The sequence below is a fragment of the Xenopus laevis genome, chromosome 8L, assembly GCF_017654675.1.
Source record: "Xenopus laevis strain J_2021 chromosome 8L, Xenopus_laevis_v10.1, whole genome shotgun sequence".
Taxonomy (NCBI): Eukaryota; Metazoa; Chordata; class Amphibia; order Anura; family Pipidae; genus Xenopus; species Xenopus laevis.
Window position 1 is genome coordinate 92,675,496 of NC_054385.1, and position 19,611 is coordinate 92,695,106.

The window sequence follows — 19,611 nt, forward strand, 5'->3', positions numbered from 1 at the left end:
AAGGTAATTAAAGTACAGAGAACCATGCTCTCTCTTGTGCAATGTAAATTATTTGCAAACAGCAAACTAAATTATTTTAAAATATAAAAAAAAACAACATAAACACGAATTAATTAAAGTATATGCCACATTTCAGTTCATTAATTATCTAATTACCAGCACAAATGGGGGTAAATAAGTGAAGCCGGCCGGCGTGCCTTGCCAAACAATGTCTGTGGAACGAAATGGCGACGCCTACAAGTGGCAGCTTTAACTTAATTGGTCAATACCTAAGACTCCTATTGGCTGGGGAAAAAATGCGCCAAATAGAAAACCGGAAGTTAAAAAAATGTGTTAAAAAAAAAAAAGTGAATAAAGCAGCCCAGGACAGAATACGGTCGCCCGATGCCCGATGCCCGATGCCCGATGCCCGATGCCCGATGCCCGATGCCCGATGCCCGACAGCTGAAGGAGGAAGGCTGAGGGCGGAGCTATGATGAGTGACGTCTGAGGAGGGAGGCTACAGAGCGGAGGTGTGACTACGCATGCAGCAAAGGTAATTAGGCGCATGATGTCCTAAAAGGCGTTCCGTAGTTAGTGCAGCTGTAGAGCAGGACTTGTGTCCAATCGGAGAGCGTCTTAGCTCTTTCGTCAGCGAACCCCGGGCGGGGCCATGCGTAAGCAGGTTAGACAGTCTCTGTGTTGTGTGTGTGTGCCATGGACTCAGCCCAGTGATATTGACAATAGAGAGAAAAAGGGAAAGTGACCGGGGGGAGGCCAGAGTCACCAGTTAGAAACCGAAGCTTTACACCCCCACCAGCATCCCTACGAAAGTAGCCGGCTTCCCCCACAACTCACACAACACAGTCCCCCCTCCCGGTTCGCCGGGATATCCATAGCCCAGGCCGCTTAGGGAATGTGAATCACTTCTGTATGTAAGAAAGATCTCGAGGTAATTGGAAGGGAACTCCCGGGATTATCCCCAGATTCGCGGGAAAAAGATACCGGTTGGGATCGGTGTGTGTTAAGGCCTAGATTCTGCTCACCAGGGGAAAATACTCCACATCTCTAATCCCTATCAGGAGCTCCAAGGTAATCCAGCCACATCCCTTCCTTCCTCCCTCCACACAGCCTGACCCACGAACAATCCTTCTATATCCTTATGTAATGCTCATAAACTCACATTTACTGTCTCCCTTTATACCCACACAGCCTCATTGATATCTTCTTCTTTATCTTTCTACCAATGGCAAGCTCTCCAAAAGAAACAAGACTTACCTTCCCCCACTCATTTAATATAAAATGTATTACATATGGTAATGTGCCAGCGCTCACCGTATGCACCCCAATATGTAATACATTTCATGTTCAAAGGGGTTACCCCTGAATTTCCTTCTTTATTAGTATGTGACCTTAGAACACCTAATTTGCAACTAACTTGGAAGTTGTGAGAGAGGAATGTCTACAAATTGTAGCAGTCTTGTCATGTGTAATGAGCTTTAATGGCACGATACAAATGCATTATCCTGCAATTGTTAAAGCCCAACTTCCAGAATTCCTCAGGATATTGCGAGCCCTAATTTAATACCTGAAGAGCAGTAGGAGGAGGAAGCCTGATCTTGTCATTAATATTTTATGGCATTTGATATACTTTAAATAATCTTATGCTTTACTATAGTTCTTATGACTGTTTTACTTGGTAAAATTAATGTTTTATGCTAGATTTCTGTTTGTACCACTTACATATTTCATAAATGCCGATACACATCGCTGGATAACTTTTTAACATTGTTAGTATGGGGCCTTTGGTTTCTTAGTTGTATTCCTATTACTGGGCCCCAGTTTGAAACTGTCAGGCCTAAAGCCTTAAGGGCTATTATACGTGTATATATAGTGAATAAAGTACCCCCTCTTGTAAATTATAAGGATATTATAAGTTACTGAGGCGTTTCTTGAACATATAAAAACACGAGGCCGAAGGCTGAGTGCTTTTATACAGGTCATGGAACTCCGAGGTAACTTCTAATATCCTCATATTTCACAACTGGGGGTACTTTATTTATTATAATACACAAGTTTCGGTGAGTCATGTGACAGAAATGACATCACTACTCACCGTTTATAACTGATTACATCAGAACTCACCGTTTATAAGGATATCATTTTCAAGATATTCATAGCTTTTGTGTGTTATTTATATATATATATATATATATATATGATATATATATATTTTTTTTTGCCTACATTATGTATTTAAAATCATCACAGAAGTTTAGTCATTGGAGAAGCAACCTTTGCTGGCTGAGGGAAAGAATTTGTGACAGCGTGTAGTTAAGGAGGCGTTAATTATTGATAACACCAGTGATGCTTCTAAGTATACAGTAAGGAATAAGGAGCAGCGACACTCCCGGTCCTGCAGTCAGCAGTGAGATTCTGGCTCTTCCAGTAAGATGGTTGTACTACGGTGAACGAAGCCATTGCGAGACTTTATTACAAAATGTTCAATTTTATTTTTCCCTGGATCCTGCAGTGATGAAAGGTAGTGTTTGCTCTTGGAGTTCTCTAACATTTTAAGGCCTGTGGTCCAATAGGTGTTTGCATACCTTTATTGGGAAAAAGGGGGTTAATATTGCTAATGAACTTTGTGTTTTTATTGCTTTATTAACAGAAAATAATTGGAATTAAAGCTGGAACAACAATTGGTGCAAGGAGTCCACTGAATAAAAAAAAATGTTTTTGTTTAACTTTTCTGCAAAACGGTGGCCCAGGAAATTCTAAATTGATGGAAATTGTATGTTTTTGTTTTTCCCCCCCCCCCCTCTAACCGCACTTCATATTTATACAAGCATTGAATTCCTAGAAATAACTAATTTCATGTTAACTGTAGTTGGTATTTGGTTGAGCGGTGTTTAAAGTAAAATCCTAGAGTTTATTTATTTTTTTTTTTCTTACATCCTATTTTTGGATTATGATTTATATGATTGATTCATATTGATGCCTTGGCTATATTAGTATTGTTTTTTGGTTATTACTTATTGTGTCAAAATAAGTTTAGCTCTCAATATCTCCTGGTAATCCACCTGTTTAAACTCGTACGATACATATATTTTTTTTTTATCAGGAAAGGGCAATTTAAATATCCTAAATTGATAGAATTCAGGTTTGAAAAGTCTACACAGTTTTCAAATATGTGCCTTGTTCCTATTATAATGTAATAATTTTGGTCCAGCCCTTGCACTCGGAAACACTCATTCATCTCAGTGGACTTGTATAAACTCTGATGCACATGAAGTAGTCTGATACATTGTTTTAAAGTAATTTGTGTGCACGCATGCACTGTTTTTATATGTACAGCAGCCCCATCCTGTATTGTATAGATTTGTAGATGCCCATAATAAACCCTATCAATGTCTCTTGTTCTCAATGAAAATATGTCCTCTTCCACAGACATAGATCTGCCACAACAGCTATACTTTTCTTTCTTCTTTTACTATAATAATAAAATAATAATAAATAGGCATTGATGAAAATGGCCTCTTATGAGAGTACATTGGTTTGAATGTATTTGAGTCCATGGCTGGTGAGTGTCTGCTATAGTTTTCCAGCCTGCAAATAGACATGGATAAATGTAAACATACTGATTTTCATAAATATATGTCTTCTTAGACATGCAGCATCTGGCTTTATTCTATATTAATATGCTGGACGTTGGGCCCATAGAAAGGGTGAATATATTTCATATAAAGTTAGAAGCTTAATAACACATTTACAAATATAAGAAAGCATTGATATATCGGCCATAGTTCCAAGACTATCTATAACCGCAGAATATTCATTACAAATAAGTATATACAGGTATATCTAGAAAACAGAGGAAATCTTCCCAGGTATCAATCCAAAGTGCTGTTTAGACTGACTCCCACCAGGAGGGCCAGGCTCACAGTAACCTGCCTTAAAGGGAAAATGCCCTATTTCTAAGGATAAAGCACACTCTTTTGAAGATTACAAGTATTACAGTGAAACCCTGCTTTTACATTGTCCCGGGACGGCAAAAAAGGTGTAAAACTTGAGTATGAAACCAACACAGCTTACCAAGTGAAATAGTAATTTCCATGGACTTTACATGAAAGCTAGGTGCAACTGTACATATACATAAACCAAATTTATGTGCATAATTGTATATATAGATATGTGGGAGTCGTTGCACCCCACATTTAAAGAGACGGGCATATGTGGGTTTTTGGTAATCTGCATATTCTGCCAATGTGAAATAAAGATTTAAATGAAGAAGTGCCCCAGGGGCCAAATGATTATATCAGTGGCAGAACACCATTTTTGCATTAGGTTTGCTTCTGAGTGTCATACTCAAGCAAGCGTAGATATCTAAACATTATCTCTACCATATTAGATATTTGCACTAATGATCCCACCTTATTTCAGGGTTGTGTGTAATGGTGGCCATATACGGGCAGATAAAGCTGCCGATATCGGTCGTTTGGACCGATTTGACAGCTTATCTGCCCGTGTATGGGGGCTTCCGACGGGTCTTCCTGATCGATATCTGGCCACGATATCGATCGGGAAGGTTGGATTTTTACCCGACCGACCCGTCGGAGCCCCTTGGCGCATCGTAATTCGATAGTTCGGCCATACGGCCGAACGTTCGAATTACCCCCGATATAGCCATGCAGTTAGTGGCATATCGGGGAAAGATCCGCTCGTTTGGCGATGTTGCGAAACGAGCGGATCTTTGAGTCTATGGCCACCTTAAGTCAATGTGTCAGGAATCATGAAAGCGACACAGTCAGATATTAGTGAACCCTACATATGGAGTCTGCCATTCCATTACTAGTGTTGCTGTAAAATTTAGGCGGATCTCGTTGCCAAGGTAATGTTAAAAAAGTATTGTTATGATGCAGTTATTTTAAAATTCGGTTTGATGACATTTTCTGCCAGTGTTTACAAATCTAATTTGTGGATTTCAGCAATGATATGTTTGTAGCTGGCCCATGGGTTAGGAAGGCTTCCTGAGATAACATAGACATTATAGGGGGTGTATACCCAGTTTATAAAAAATTTTACATCCAGGGATTTCGTTTTCAGTAAAACAAACCGTGTTGTATTCACAAAGTATTTCTTTTTATTTGCTTTTATAAATGAGTTTGAACTGCAATAATTCTAGCTCAACATGCATATAAAATGGTCTTTGCATATAGTAAACTATTTTTGGTAACTTATTGCATGCCCTAATATCTTGGTTATCTCATATCTTTCTCTTCAGGGATATGTCCTCAGCACCAACCACTCCTCCATCAGTGGATAAATTAGACGGATTTTCTCGGAAGTCCGTCAGAAAAGCCAGGCAGAAGAGGTCACAAAGCTCTTCTCAGTTCAGATCTCAGGGCAAGCCAATAGAACTAACACCTCTGCCGCTGCTTAAAGGTAAGGCCTGAATAACACTGTGTTGAAAGGCAACATTTTCCTGTGAACTTTAATTTACTGGACAAGGAAAGTGTTTGGAAGGCAAACAACCCCTTTAACTCTTTTTATGATATAGATGAGTTTAAAGGGATACTGTCATGGGAAAACATGTTTTTTTCAAAACACATCCGTTAATAGTGTTGCTCCAGCAGACTTCTGCACTGAAATCAGTTTCTCAAAAGCACAGATTTTTTTATATTTAATTTTGAAATCTCACATGGTGCTAGTATATTGTCAGTTTCCCAGCTGCCCCAGTCATGTGACTTGTGCTCTAAAAAAACTTCATTCACTCTTTAGGGTTCAAGCACGCGGGGAGATTTAGTTGCCTGGGACTAATCGCCTCTTCTGCGGGGCGATAATCTCCCCGAACTGCCTTCCCCCTGTGTGCCGCCTGCTATAAGGACAATACACCAGCGCCAATGCACTCGTGGCGCTTTGATTTCCAAAGCCGCCCGAAGTTTCCTCATGAGGCGACTTCGGAAATCGAAGCGACGCAAGTGCATTGACGCTGGCGTCTTGTCATTTTTGCAGGGGGAAGGCAGTTCAGGAAGATTGTCGAACCCGCAGAAGAGGCGATTAGTCGACAGGCGACTAAATCTCCCCGAATCTGCCGTGTGCTTAAAACCATACTGCTGGAGTGATATAACCCCCCCCCCAGCAGCCTAAAGGTCACCATAGACGCAAAGATTTCTCTTGCCGAACGACCGATTTTAGCGAAGTCTGACCAATCCTTCTAAATTATCGTGCGGATAGTGGGTTTCGAACGATCGTACATTTTATGATTTTTCGGCCGACTTCTGTCAGAAAAAATTCTTTATCGGTCCCAGTGCAATCTATCTGTTGCAGGGACAAGCAGGCAGCTACCCTTTGTTTTCCTGGCAATATTGCCTGAAATGGTCTTTTTAGTTGATGGACAATTCGTACGATCGTACAATCATTTTGAGATAATCGTGGTCTTACGATGACGATCGGATCTTTTAAAAACCTTAACATCTATGGCCAGCTTAACAACAGAACAATGGGAAGGTAACCAGATAACCGCTCCCTGGTAGATATAAGAAAGGCACTCAAAAGTAAAACCCACTAATACATTCAGTTACATTGAGTAGGAGAAACCACAGCCTGCCAGAAAGCAGTTCCATAGTGCAGCACTGGCTTTTTGTGAAAGCACATGATCAGGCAAAATGACCTGAGATGGCTGCCTACACAACAATATTACAACTAAAAAAAAATACACTTGCTGATTCAGGAATGACATTTTATATTGTAGCGTGAATTATTTGCAGTGTAAACAGTGTAATTGTAATTTAGAAATACAGGTATGGGACCTGTTATCCAGAATGGACGAGACCTGGGGTTTTCCCACATAACAGATCTTTCCATAATTTGGATCTTCATACCATAAGTCTACTAGAAAATCATGTAAATATTAAATACACCCAATAAGCTGGGTTTGCTTCCAATAAGGATTAATTATATCTTAGTTGGGATCAAGAACAAGTTACTGTTTTATTATTACAGAGAAAAAGGAAATCATTTTTTTCATTATAATGGAGTGAGTCTATGGGAGACGGCCTTTCCATAATTCGGAGCTTTCTGGATAATGGATCCCATACCTGTATAAACTACACCATAAAAATCATGACGAATACCTTTTAAGTTCCTAAAATGTGGGAAGCTTGGGCAGCAATGGTCTGCAATCATGCTTACTTTCAGAAATTAAAATATATTTTTGTAATATTACCTATGCTGTAGTTCCAGGAGTAACCAGGGCCTTCATTCTTATTGTTAAGGCTAATGACTCATGGGTAGGATGTACTACAACAGAGAAAAACCGATACACTGCATTCCTCTACCTAAAAGTGTGTGGGATCTGCCAGGCACGGGATTAGCCCGTTGGAATACACACTGGAGTGGATTTTGGCATGGAAACGCATACTTTAGTGTTTGCGAAATCCATGGACACACATTTCACTAACGGGTTGACTTTTCACTATTCATATAGAAATGCCAGCAGAGAAGCTGACTGGTGTCCCATTAGCCTAAATGACCTTCGGACTGGGCTGACCTTATCCATTGCATTGACCCTGCTCTGCCACTGTGATGGAATGAAAACAGTGAATAGGTCAGCCCAGCCTGAGGGGCATTTACACTGTGATTAGTGGCCTTGGACACTCATAAACAATAGCAGAGTTAGAAAAACGACACATGGAATTTTCTCAGCCGGCAGCGAAATGCCTCAATACTTCCCCTGACGTCCTTCTTCATGGGAAGGAAGTGGCAGCACTGAAACATTTGAGCTGTAGCTTCTTTGCACAGAAAAGATGCTGCTAGGTGTTTCTAGATAAAATGAATGGAAGGCGGTAGGAGCAGTTTTAGGTATTTCTGCCTGCAGAGAAATGTAGCATTAGCTTTAGTGTTTAAAAAAAAAAAAATTTTTTATACCTGTAATTTAGCTTACAGGTGCTTTGGCGAGCCCTGAAGCTGCACTGATGTAGGCTGTGGTATTCCAAAACAGTGCACAAAGATTTAAAGCTAACTTTAGAATCTATGTTCTAGTTGGTTAGATTGTTCCACATTAATCTCCTTTTGATTCCATCTTCATTCATATCTAAATGCTTTATGGTTATTTGTAAAATCAATTGCTATTGAAAGCAGCATTTGCTTAACTCCTGGTTGTAACGTTTTAAACAATGTTGCAGAAGTCTTCGTTCCCCAGCAAAGACAGGTCTGTTAATCAGCTACCTTGCCCTGAGCCACCAGGGCAGAGAATAGACAATAGACAAAAAAGGGACAAACACTGAAAATTTGTTATAAATGTATATTACAAAGTTACTTAGAATTATGCTTTCTTTTATTAGGCAAAAACTTCCCTTTGAGCTTATACTTAATGCCCGGCTTTATGATGGAACAAGCAGTTTACTTTTAACACATTATTGATTTTGTGATGGGCAGTAATGGGATGGTATGTTTTTCGTTCCCCGTACATTTATGAAACTGAATGTTGCTTATCTTATTGATGTGTTTTCACATTAGTAAGTGTTGATTCAAATACAGTTACAAATAGCATTCAGAGACTTACTAGAGACATATGTCATGGAAATTCATGATGTGTCTTTACCTATGGTTTTGGGTGGGTTTCGGTTGAAATCTGGGCGACACCATCATCTCATTCTATGGCAATGCATGTGATGAAATTATGGCGTTAACTGGTAAAATGGATTGTGGAGTATTTGCCACGATTTATATGTTTTAGACACAGCCAACAAACTATTGGGCTTGAAGTGTTGATAAAAAGTCTGACAAAAAGTCTGAGGAAGTGATGGCTAAGACACTCCCCTGAATATTCTGAGCATTATTTGTTTTGTCTTTACATTCTATAATGTTTCAAGCAGTGACAGGCATGGTTTGACCACTGCTGTTTTTCTCCCCAGAGAGCAGCAGCGGGCCACAACATATGCCATTAGCCTTAACGCACAAAATACTGGAGCTACATTAAAGCTGCTGTTTGATGCACATATAGATGTGTTTGCACCCTTAAATAAAGTCTCATGCCTTGCATGTATATAACCTAGCTCGAAAAGCAGTGTCACAAGGAGCATTTAGCCTTGGATGACAACACTAAAATGTTCAACATAAGTGAGTACATCATTTCAAATCTTGCCATTTTCTTCCTCTCTTTCCACAATTCAAATGAGCTGTAATTAGAATTCTAGAATAAAAGGGTATCTATGTACATCTATGTACATATATGTCTGTGTATACTTAAATTGGACCTATCACCCAGACATAAAAAATCTGTATAATAAAAGTCCTTTTCAAATTAACGAAAATAAATGTGCACGCACTCCTACAGCCATGGTAATTGAGGTTAAAATTCGTAACTTTATTCCATCTTGTTAAAAAGTATGCGTCCTTAGGAATAAAGTTACGAATTTTAACCTGAATTGCCATGGCTGCAGGAGTGCGTGCACATTTATTTTCGAAGATTTGTTTAGCCTAAACTACGGGTTCGGGGCACGGCACACGGGCCACCTAACAGATTTGGTGAGTGACAAGCTCTGCTGATTTACTACCACATTTGAAATAGAATTGTTCATCCTTTAAGTGAAGGGCCTGGGGCTTGGACACCAAGGTCACCCCTTTCCACTCGGTGAGAATTACCCAGTGGCTTGCTTTTTTCTATTGATGTGTTTAGGTATCTAACAGCACTTAAAGGAAAACTATACCCCCCAAACAATGTAGGTCTCTATTAAAAGATACTGAGTAAAACAGCTCATGTGTAAAACCCTGCTTCATGTAAATGAACCATTATCATAATAATATACTTTTTTAGTAGTATGTGCCATTGGGTAATCATAAATAGAAAATGGCCATTTTAAAAAATAAGGGCCGCCCCCTGAGATCGTACGATTCACTGTACTCAGATACAAACCACATGTAAGGTCACATGAGCCAATTAACAGACAGAGTTCTGCCTTTTGCTTCCTCACTTCTTCCTGTTACAGTTAGAGTTGTAGTATTTCTGGTCAGGTGATCTCTAAGGCAGCACAGATAGAGTCACGAAATGGTGGTTCAAGGCAAGAGATGTAAAAGGGCAATATTTATGTAAATATATATTCCAGTTTGGTAAGATTCTTTAATATGTCATTCAATTTGATATAAACTATCTGTTGCTTAAGTATTCGTTTTGGGGGTATAGTTTTCCTTTAAGCAAGTTTATAATGGAGGTCGTTAATTAGTCCATATAGAGATTGGAGCCAGCCATTCATTTTGTGTGTATGCCTTTTCAAATTAAACATGAAATACAGTTTCTATTTTTTATTAAAGCATTCGTAGCTATTGTAAGCTCATTTAAAAATCAATCAAATATTGCCTGCCCCTCCTCTATGGCTTAGGCATAGAAGTGGGGAAGACAATTACTTTCACTTTCCATTTAGTGCTTCCTAGCTGTCCTTGCACTCCCCACATTCCCCTGTTCTCTTCACCATTTAATTGTGTAGCCAGGGCATGAAGATGGACATAAGGTCCCCCGTTCTGGTGCACAAACAAGATTTTGAGATGATGCAAGGCTTGCCATAATCACAGTGTCCACACAATGGCTCCTGCCTGCTTGCTATAATTATGAATTCCCAGACGGAAGGAATCCAGGTTCAAATAATTTATATAGTGTAATTAAAGTTCATTTTGTTTGACTAATGTGATAAAATAGGATTTTAAATATTTTTTTTTGGGTGACGGGTCCCCTTTAATAATAGTTAAAATAACTGCCCTGTGTTACTTGCGACCCTAGGCTCTCTTGCTGATTACTGCAGATGAGCCCTGGAATCTAGATCCAGATTGACCTGGCACCTGAAGTACATGACAAAACACTTTGGCTGCCAACTCTGTTATGCAGTTCTGTATTTTTCAGGCTGGTACTGGGAAACTGCAGTTTTCGGGAAGTGCTTTGATGCAATTGGGGAGGGGTAAAGGGGACTGTGCAGAACCCATACTGGTTACAATGTTATGGGGGGGGGGTTACAAAACCAAAAAAAGCACTCTACCAAAACCAAGCTATTTCATTAACTAAAGCAGAGTTTGATGTATACTATTGAAAAAATGTTTTAAACCCTACCCTAACACTTCTAGGTGGTTGGTTTTCCTTTAACACCAATTAATGTCAAATATGACACCCATATCATAGTTGGCGGACCAGTTGATCAAAAAAATAAAGTGCGACTTTTTTTTTGCAAACAAAAAGAATATTAATTTCTGAGCCACTTTCCCATATATTAATTAAAAATCAATAACTGTAGATGTGTGTAAATTAAATTGCAATTGAGAGCTGATTGTCTACTCTTTGGTATCAACTGGAAAGACAAAAGCAATGTATCTGAAATAAATTGAAGTACAAGACCTTTAATTACCACACTTAGAATGACATTGATTTCATTAGAATGAATTCTAATTGTCTAAGGAAATGAATGTGTACAACTAACTTGCAATTATTGGGTTTTGAGAATTATATTGGTTTCAACATATTGCAAAACATTACAACTTAAATGTTTCTTTTTATGAATTACTTGTTAAATAACGCTTTTGCAGACATGTTTTGTATTCCGCAAATAAAACTGGCTCTTGTATTTTTAATTTTACCCTCCTAACGTACCTGTAAGATCCAGGTACCACCTTGGCCCATTGGTTCTTGATATAATTAAATTTCTGGCCCAGCATATACGGTACTATTTATATTTAGTAGGCCCCCTAGTAAAAGGTGTGGTGGTGGTTGTTGTGGGAGTCTGCTGCCTTAACTTGCTGCTTTATCTAGTACCACTAGTTTTACAACTTTACCGAATACTAGTGTGGCGTTCTGCTGATCTAGAATTAATGTAAGGAATATACACAATGCATTCAATGGATCACTTCATTTATTTCCTATTGATTTTGGGAGTTGAGTAAGAATAAGCAGAACAAATTCTCAAAGTAAAGTATCCTAGTGGTATTACTTAAGCCTGCTTCATCATAATTTCTGCTCTGCTGTTTACAGTGTGACGAAGCCATTGTTGTTCATCTATTTGTTAACTACCGTAATCTCAATTTACCTACTGAGGCTTTTCTTTTAAAAGTTTCATTACTTACGGGCAAAAAGCTACAGCTATGCCATCTGATATTATCCTTTATTTTAATGTGTTTAGCAGCACTTTACAGAGATTATACATCATTCACATCAGTCTCTGCATCACTGGATCTTACAAAAACAATTTAACTTAAAACTACCTAGTCCATGGTTTTACATGCCCCCCCTTTAGTAGGCGTTTACTGACCTTCTGCTCCACTATCGTGCAGAGCTCAGCAACACGCCATCTACTAACAGCCAGGGCAGCGTGAGCTTCTAGTGCTACAGCGTGTGCACTGTCTCATCCTTGATCATTTGCAGAGTATTTAAGTTGTGGTTAACCTTTAAATTAACTTTCAGAATGTTATAGGGTGGCCAGTTCTGAGCAACTTTTCAATTAGTCTTCATTATATATATTTTTACAGGTTTTTAATTATTTTCTTTCTGCTTCTGACTCTTTCCAGTTTTCAAATGGGGGTCACTGATCCCAGCTAAAAGACAAATGCTTTGTAAGGCAACAAACTTATTGTTATTGCTACTTTTACTATTTTATTTATTCCTATTCATACTCCAGTTTCTTTTTTTAAATCAATGCATGGTTGCTAGGGTATTTTGGACCAGATTGCTGACATTGCAATCTGGAGAACTGCTGAATATAGAGCTAAATAACTCAAAAACTACAAATGATACAAAATGAAAACCGATTGCAAATTGTCTCAGAATATCACTCTCTACATCATCCTAAAAGTTGACTTTAAAGGGAAAACCCCCTTTTAATCATATCAATTTTATTGTGGAAGATAATGTTACCCTGCGTCATCCACAGTCATCGGCAACAAGAGCCCTTGACCATTGGACTTTGTTGGAAATGTGGCTCCCTTTAAAACAGGCATGTCCAAAGTGCGGCTCAGGGGCCAATTGCGGCCCGTATTCAAATTTACAATGGCCCTCAGCCTCCGTCATGAAATTAATGATAATGAGGCCCCCAGCACAGTGCGATCAGGAATCACCTAGCCGTAATATTTGGGCACATTAGTGAAATGATCTGCCACTCGGTCCATACTCCTGCCTGTGTACTGAAGGTGTTAGCAATAGACACGTACTGGCACGTAGAGACGCACTATTTTTGCATACTTCTTTAGGGCTGAAGGTGCAATAGACGTACTGACGTGCCAGTACAGTAAAATAAATTATGGCGTCACTATGTTCCAGTACGTGTCTATTGCTAACTAAGTGGCAGATCATTTCACTAATGTGCCCAAAATATTACTGCTACGGTAACTTGATTCCTGTAATTTAATGTTAATGGTTCAAAGAATGTCAGGCTGAATGGTCGGCCCCCACACATTTTCACCTAACCAAGTCTGGCCCTTGTTGCAAAAAGTTTGGGCACCCCTGCTTAAAAATAAATTAATTGAAAAGCCTGTAGCCAGTATGTATTTTTTACCAATACACAACATGAAGACAATTTTTAAAAACCTGATCTCCCCCCCCCTGAGTTACTAAAGTGCTGTGTGTGTATGTAGAAGCATTGTGACATGATACATGCACTTCTCAAACCTCTACCTTTTGTCTCCAACGTGAAAATTACTTTTTAAAGTTCTTTTGTACTTTCCAATACTAATGTGTTGATCAATTTGTTCGGCTGACAAGCTATTGGCTGGCATGTGGTTGGATTGCTTTATTATATTGCAGATGTACTGGTTAACCCGGTTATAATTAGCTATGCAGAAATGAGAAACAAGCCAGAGAGAAACAAGCAACCTGTATTTCAGAAACTGTCACCACCAAACAATTAGTAGTGAGGTGCAGTGATAGCTCATGTATGTCTTCTATTTGGGCGTACATTCCCTTACTCCGTGTAGACTCCCTAGGCACTACATTGTGTACCCCTTCCTTCCTTCATTCATTCATTCATTCATCCATAATTGAAATGCTTTTACCCTTTAATGAATCTAAAAATTCTTTCCTGACTCCAAACCTGCAATTGAACATGCCCATAAAACAGCTTAGTACTAAAAGCTAATTCCTGTATCCTTGTATTTGCTAGCTTTCTAAAAAGGTATCCAACTCTTTCTTGTGCAAGCAAAACCACTTCAGATGATAAATTCCACACCTTTATAGATCTTTCCAGATAAAATCCTTATTCTTGGGTATGGCATTGGGTTCACTGAATAAGGCATCGGTGTTTATTGTACAGTCCTTTATACATATCAATGATTATATCACCTTTAGCTCTTTTCTGCAGTGTAAACAGCCACAACTTGGCCAGTCTTTATTCCTAATGGAGACGTTTCATAAGCATTATCCAGACCCCTTTCTGGGTTATAATTCAGTAATGTCCCCTTTGAATACTGGAGACTTGAGTGTCTGTTTATTGTAAATGGGGACTTGACAGTGCTTTGTAATGTGGAAAGATTAGCTTCTCATCCTTTGAGTCCCTAGTCCTTTTAATGCAGAAAAGCACCTTGCTAGCTGACTAATTGTATTACCTACAAGTACCGCTAGGTCTTTCTGCGTCACAGATATGTCTTAAGATGCCCATAGACGCAGAGATCCTATCGTACGAATCGACCCAACCCGACCGATCCCACTGGAGCCTATTGCACATCGTAATTGGATCGTTTGGCCATACGGATTACCCCCGTTATAGCCATGCTCGTTATTGGCATATCGGGGAAAGATACGCTTGTTTGGAGATGTCGCCAAACGAGCGGATATTTGCGTATATGGCCACCTTTAGTCCTCTCTCAAACGTATAAGTAGCCTGCATATTTTTTTCCCGTCAGGACAGGCCCTGTAGTCCTGCTGGTTTGAGGAGATCAGTCTCTCTATATAGAACCAGTAAGTTATTCAGCACTTTACAATAATTTGTAAGAAAACATGGGTTTTAAAGTAATTTAAAGGATAAAGGTTACAGAATGAAATTAGGATCACATGGCCCTGCCCTTCAATCCCTATTGCAACTTTTTTTTGTGAGATGCTAAACTTTCTTGCATAATCCATGATGGGAAGAAATATAGGGATAGCAGGAATTGTTTACACAATATTTGCTTATTTCTGGAATGGGTTTTCCCAATAAGGGATCTCTCTGTACCGATACCTTAACTATGTTAAAAATCATTTAAACAATAAATAAACTCAATAGGATTGTTTTGGCACTAATATGGATTCATGCAGTTTAGTTAGCATCAAGTATAAGATACTGTTTTATTACAGCAATAAAGTAGATCATATTTGCTTATAATGGACTCTGTGGGAAATGGCCTTTCCCTAATTCCGTTTTCTTCATGATGTATCTGGATAAGGGATCCCATATGTGCCTTTTGTCTATCTGCCCATTTATCTAACTCTTTGACTGAGGAAAATAAGCTGAGCTGTGATGGTGCTTCCAGGCAAACCATAAAAACTTGCTTGTCTGAAGCTCTGCAGAAGGCAACAAAATGCATTTGATAAGCAAGACTTGAATTGCTTTTCTTTTAAAATAAACATAATAAAAAAGATAAATAAAACAAAGTAGTTTAAATGGGAACTGTCGTGTTCACATTTTTTATGTTCTTTCAAGTTCTGTCTTAATATACATGGTTTGTCACCTTAAGCTATTCTGCATTTTGCTCTTAAATTGACTAATGCAATAATTAAGGTCTTAAAAAAACTTATTACATGTATTGGAACTCTCAATTCGGCACCCAAGTTTTCGAAAGGCTCCAAATACTGACATTTGCGGGAGCCTGCTTCAAAATCTGCCATCGACTTTTTAATCTTACCAGATCTAGAAAATCCCTTCCAAAATGCAGAAAATTAATCAGACATCAGGTCACCAACCCATTAATAAAAAAAAAACAACAAAAAAAAAAAACAGAATAATACTGGCTTTCAAACAACCCTGGATTCTAGTGGTATGCACTGATGGGATGAAAGGAAGAATGAGTTGGGCATTCTGGCTGCAGGTCAGCTCTCTATGTAGCATGTACTTCCTCCATTACAGCTGCAGCATAGCTTTCTAAAGAAGAAAACAAACCTAGAAAACCTAGACACTTAAAGGAAAACTATACCCCCAAAATGAACACCTAAGCAACAGATAGTTCATATCATATTAAGTGGCATATTAAAGAATCTTACAAAACTGTAATATATATTAAAGTAAATATTGCCCTTTTACATCTCTTGCCTTGAGCCACCATTTCGTGATGGTCTGTGTGCTGCCTCAGAGATCACCTGACCAGAAATACTTCAACTCTAACTGTAACAGGAAGAAGTGAGGAAGCAAAAGACACAACTCTGTCTGTTAATTGGCTCATGTGACCTAACATGTATGGTTTGTTGGTATATTTGTGAGTACAGTGAATCCTACGATCTCAGGGGGCGGCTCTTATTTTTTAAAATGGCAATTTTCTATTTATGATTACCCAATGGCACATGCTACTAGAAAAGTATATTATTATGAAAATGGTTTATTTACATGAAGCAGGGTTTTACATATTAGCTGTTTTATGCAATATCTTTCTATAGAGACCTACATTGTTTTGGGGTATAGTTTTCCTTTAAGTTTCATCTCTTGTTGCTAGCGCACTTTACAGATGAGTATAGCCACTATTTCTAAAAAGTGGCATTAAATTATAAAGCTCACCTGTTGCTGGCACAGGGGTACAAGCACACAGATCAAAATAAAAAATGAACTCTGGAGAACCACATCAGATTCTGTGTATTTTATTCAATCACTGAATTCAAGTGATTGAATAAAATACACAGAATCGCATGTGGTTCTCCAGAGTTCATTTTTTATTTTGATCTTGGATATATTGTGGCTTGGACGGTGCAGAACCTTGATACATTTGGAGCGAGAAACCACCCAACAAACAATATAATTATCTGTACAAGCACACAGCCTTTCCATCAAGCGACATAAATTAGATTGTCCATTGGTAAGCCACAAAACTTACAGCAAAAGAACCACTGGGTACATAATGAATCTCATGCGCTCTGCTGAATACTTGCTGTAAGCAGTGTCCGCACAAGGACTATTTATTACAAACTTAACAGGAATGGTTTCCATGGGTGAGCACCCACACAAGATTAACATCATCATTTGCAGTGAAATAAACTGATTGGAGTTGTGCAAAGTTTGATTACATTGGACTCCGGAGCAGTGAAAATGTATTTGTTGGAAAAAAATCACAATGCACCAACTAGTTATTGGGGTTTGGTGAAAGCAGTTATAGAATGCCTTAGTCCTAGCAACTTTAACTTTATTTTTGCATAGTTTTGTATTATTAGCCTTCCTGACCCCAGCAGCCAAAATCTATTGCTCACTGATGCTATGACGTTAGTGTTACTTTTTTTAAAAAAAAATTGCAAATATCAGTGTCTACATCGTTCTTAAATAGAATCCCATCTCATTCGATATTGATATTGCTTTAAAGAAAGGAAGCCAACAATCGATTAGTCTCTGGATGATGTGCAGAACAGTATGGTGTGAAATAATTTTTATATTTTTCTTTTGAGACCATTAATCCTGAAATCAGTACAAATGTAGATGTTTCATGTCTCCAAATCACAGCCTGTGCTTCAGTCCCTTATTTTTTTTTTTTTTTTTAATGTCCAAGCGAAACTCACCAGATTTGTTTGCATCCTGGATATGTCTCTTCTATTGTTTTTAGACAGTGCCACACTTCCTTCCTATGGCTTCCTATGTGCTGTTAACTCTCTCACAATGATAACCATCGCTTGAATCCGTCTTACAGGGTTTTATGTCCTCTTTTTCACGCGTGTGAAATGTTAAATTGTGTGATGAGCCGCATTGCTCTATTTACATGTGCTGCATTAAGGGAAGTTGTTGAACTTAGAAAAAGCAAGAATATAAAAGGTACAGTGTAATTTGTTCTAGGTCATGAAAAGTCGACACAGGAAGGCTTTCCCAAATGAAAGCATGACATCATAATTCCATCTACTTATTTAAAGGGGATGTAAAGTGAGATAGAAAAAGTAAACTTGTTCAGTGTGTTAGTATCTCTACTTTGTTAGCAGATTTCTAGTACAAGACTGGGAACTTTAGGTTGAGACTTTCATACAACATTCAAGAGCAAGTCCAGGTTTTCCTCATTGATTCTACATTCCCTTTAAAGGAGAAGTAAAGCTTAACAAAAGAAGTAGGATAGAAATGTTGTACATTATGCTTTGAGCTTCTATGCCAGCCCAAAGCAACCACAGTCCTTTCACGATATAAGGCTGGTTAGTAATTAATACAGATAATTACTACAGATAATTACTACATGGCAGAACAGAAACCAGTGCAATTAGCATTATAATTTAATAATCAGCCTTGTAGCACCTGCTTATATCACAGGCCAACCTCATTTTCTGCTTGATAATTTGCGACGACCCCTAAGCTTAACTTCTCAAGAGCTGCTCAGAGCCCACTGAGCATGTGAGTGTCGCAGACACTTTCCAAGATGGTGACCCCCTGTGACAAGTTTGAAGTCCTGGATCATTGCTGCTATTGGGAAGCTGAAACTTTAGGCTGGTGAAATAAGTGCAATTATTAGGGTTTAGTTCTCCTTTAAGCCAAAGAAACTGTGCACGCTCAATTTAGAGTAGATGATAATACCTAGTGCCACACGCTTGTCATAATTTTTGGACTCCAGGCTTTGGCTGCCACATGCCATATTTGCTTTAATATTGATAATTTCCCTGCATTGATGGCCACCAATCTATTCCCACCTCAAAGAAAATTAGGGATGTACCGAATCCACTATTTTTGGATTTGGCCGAACCCCCGAATCCTCCCCGAAAAGATTCGGCAGAATACCGAACCGAATCCGAACCCTAATTTGCATATGCAAACCAGGGATGGGAAGGGGAAAACATTTCTTCCTTGTTTTGTGACAAAAAAGTCAATGCTTTTCCTCCCTGCCCCTAATTTGCATATTCAAATTCCGTTTGGCTGGGCAGAAGGATTCGGCCGAATCCTGAATTCCGTGCATCCGTAAATTTTGGAAATACCTAGCCATCCACATAAAAATATTCCTATGCCCTAAGCCCAATGTAACTCGGTGAGCGTTTTGAGCTAGCATTTGGACATTGGCAGAAGCTTGCAATGTTCTAGACCTCTTTAAAGAATGCTTTTTGTAAGTCCTCAGGTTGATGGGAAATATCAAGATTGCCCTAGAAAAAAGTAATTAAAACAATGTGAATAACTAACAGCAAACCAATTTTTGGCTCACCAAGACAATTTTGTCAAAAACCCAATGTATTTTATGTATAACTTGATAATGATTCAGTTAGCAATATTCAGGTTCTTCCTACTTTTCCTTTTTTTCCCTCTTTGACCGTCTGACATGTTTTTTCTCTTAATTGAGCTGTATTGCTATGTTTGCCAAGTTGCTAATGGTATTGTGGTGGTGCGTGGGAGCTACAATGGCTTTATTTATTAACAAGGTGCAGTAATCTAATCTACCATTCAGCATATTGGCTCAGCATGTGTTACTGATCGCTAAAACACTACAGCAGTAGAAGCCATCCAATAAATAATGCACACATCATTGTACGGT

General features: G+C 38.6%; 1 protein-coding gene across 7 annotated transcripts in view; it reads left to right on the forward strand.

Annotated features, from left to right (window-relative positions):
- Window positions 1-380: 380 nt before the first annotated feature.
- ppp2r5e.L (protein phosphatase-2A B'epsilon subunit) overlaps window positions 381-19,611 on the forward strand; it is a 53,528-nt gene continuing 34,297 nt past the window's right edge. Inside the window, exons 1-2 of one of the 7 annotated variants that reach the window (XM_041571953.1) lie at window positions 381-535; window positions 5,264-5,424. In XM_041571953.1, the coding sequence (XP_041427887.1) occupies window positions 525-535; window positions 5,264-5,424 (172 nt within the window). In that variant the 5' untranslated portion in view covers window positions 381-524. 7 annotated transcript variants of the gene reach the window in all.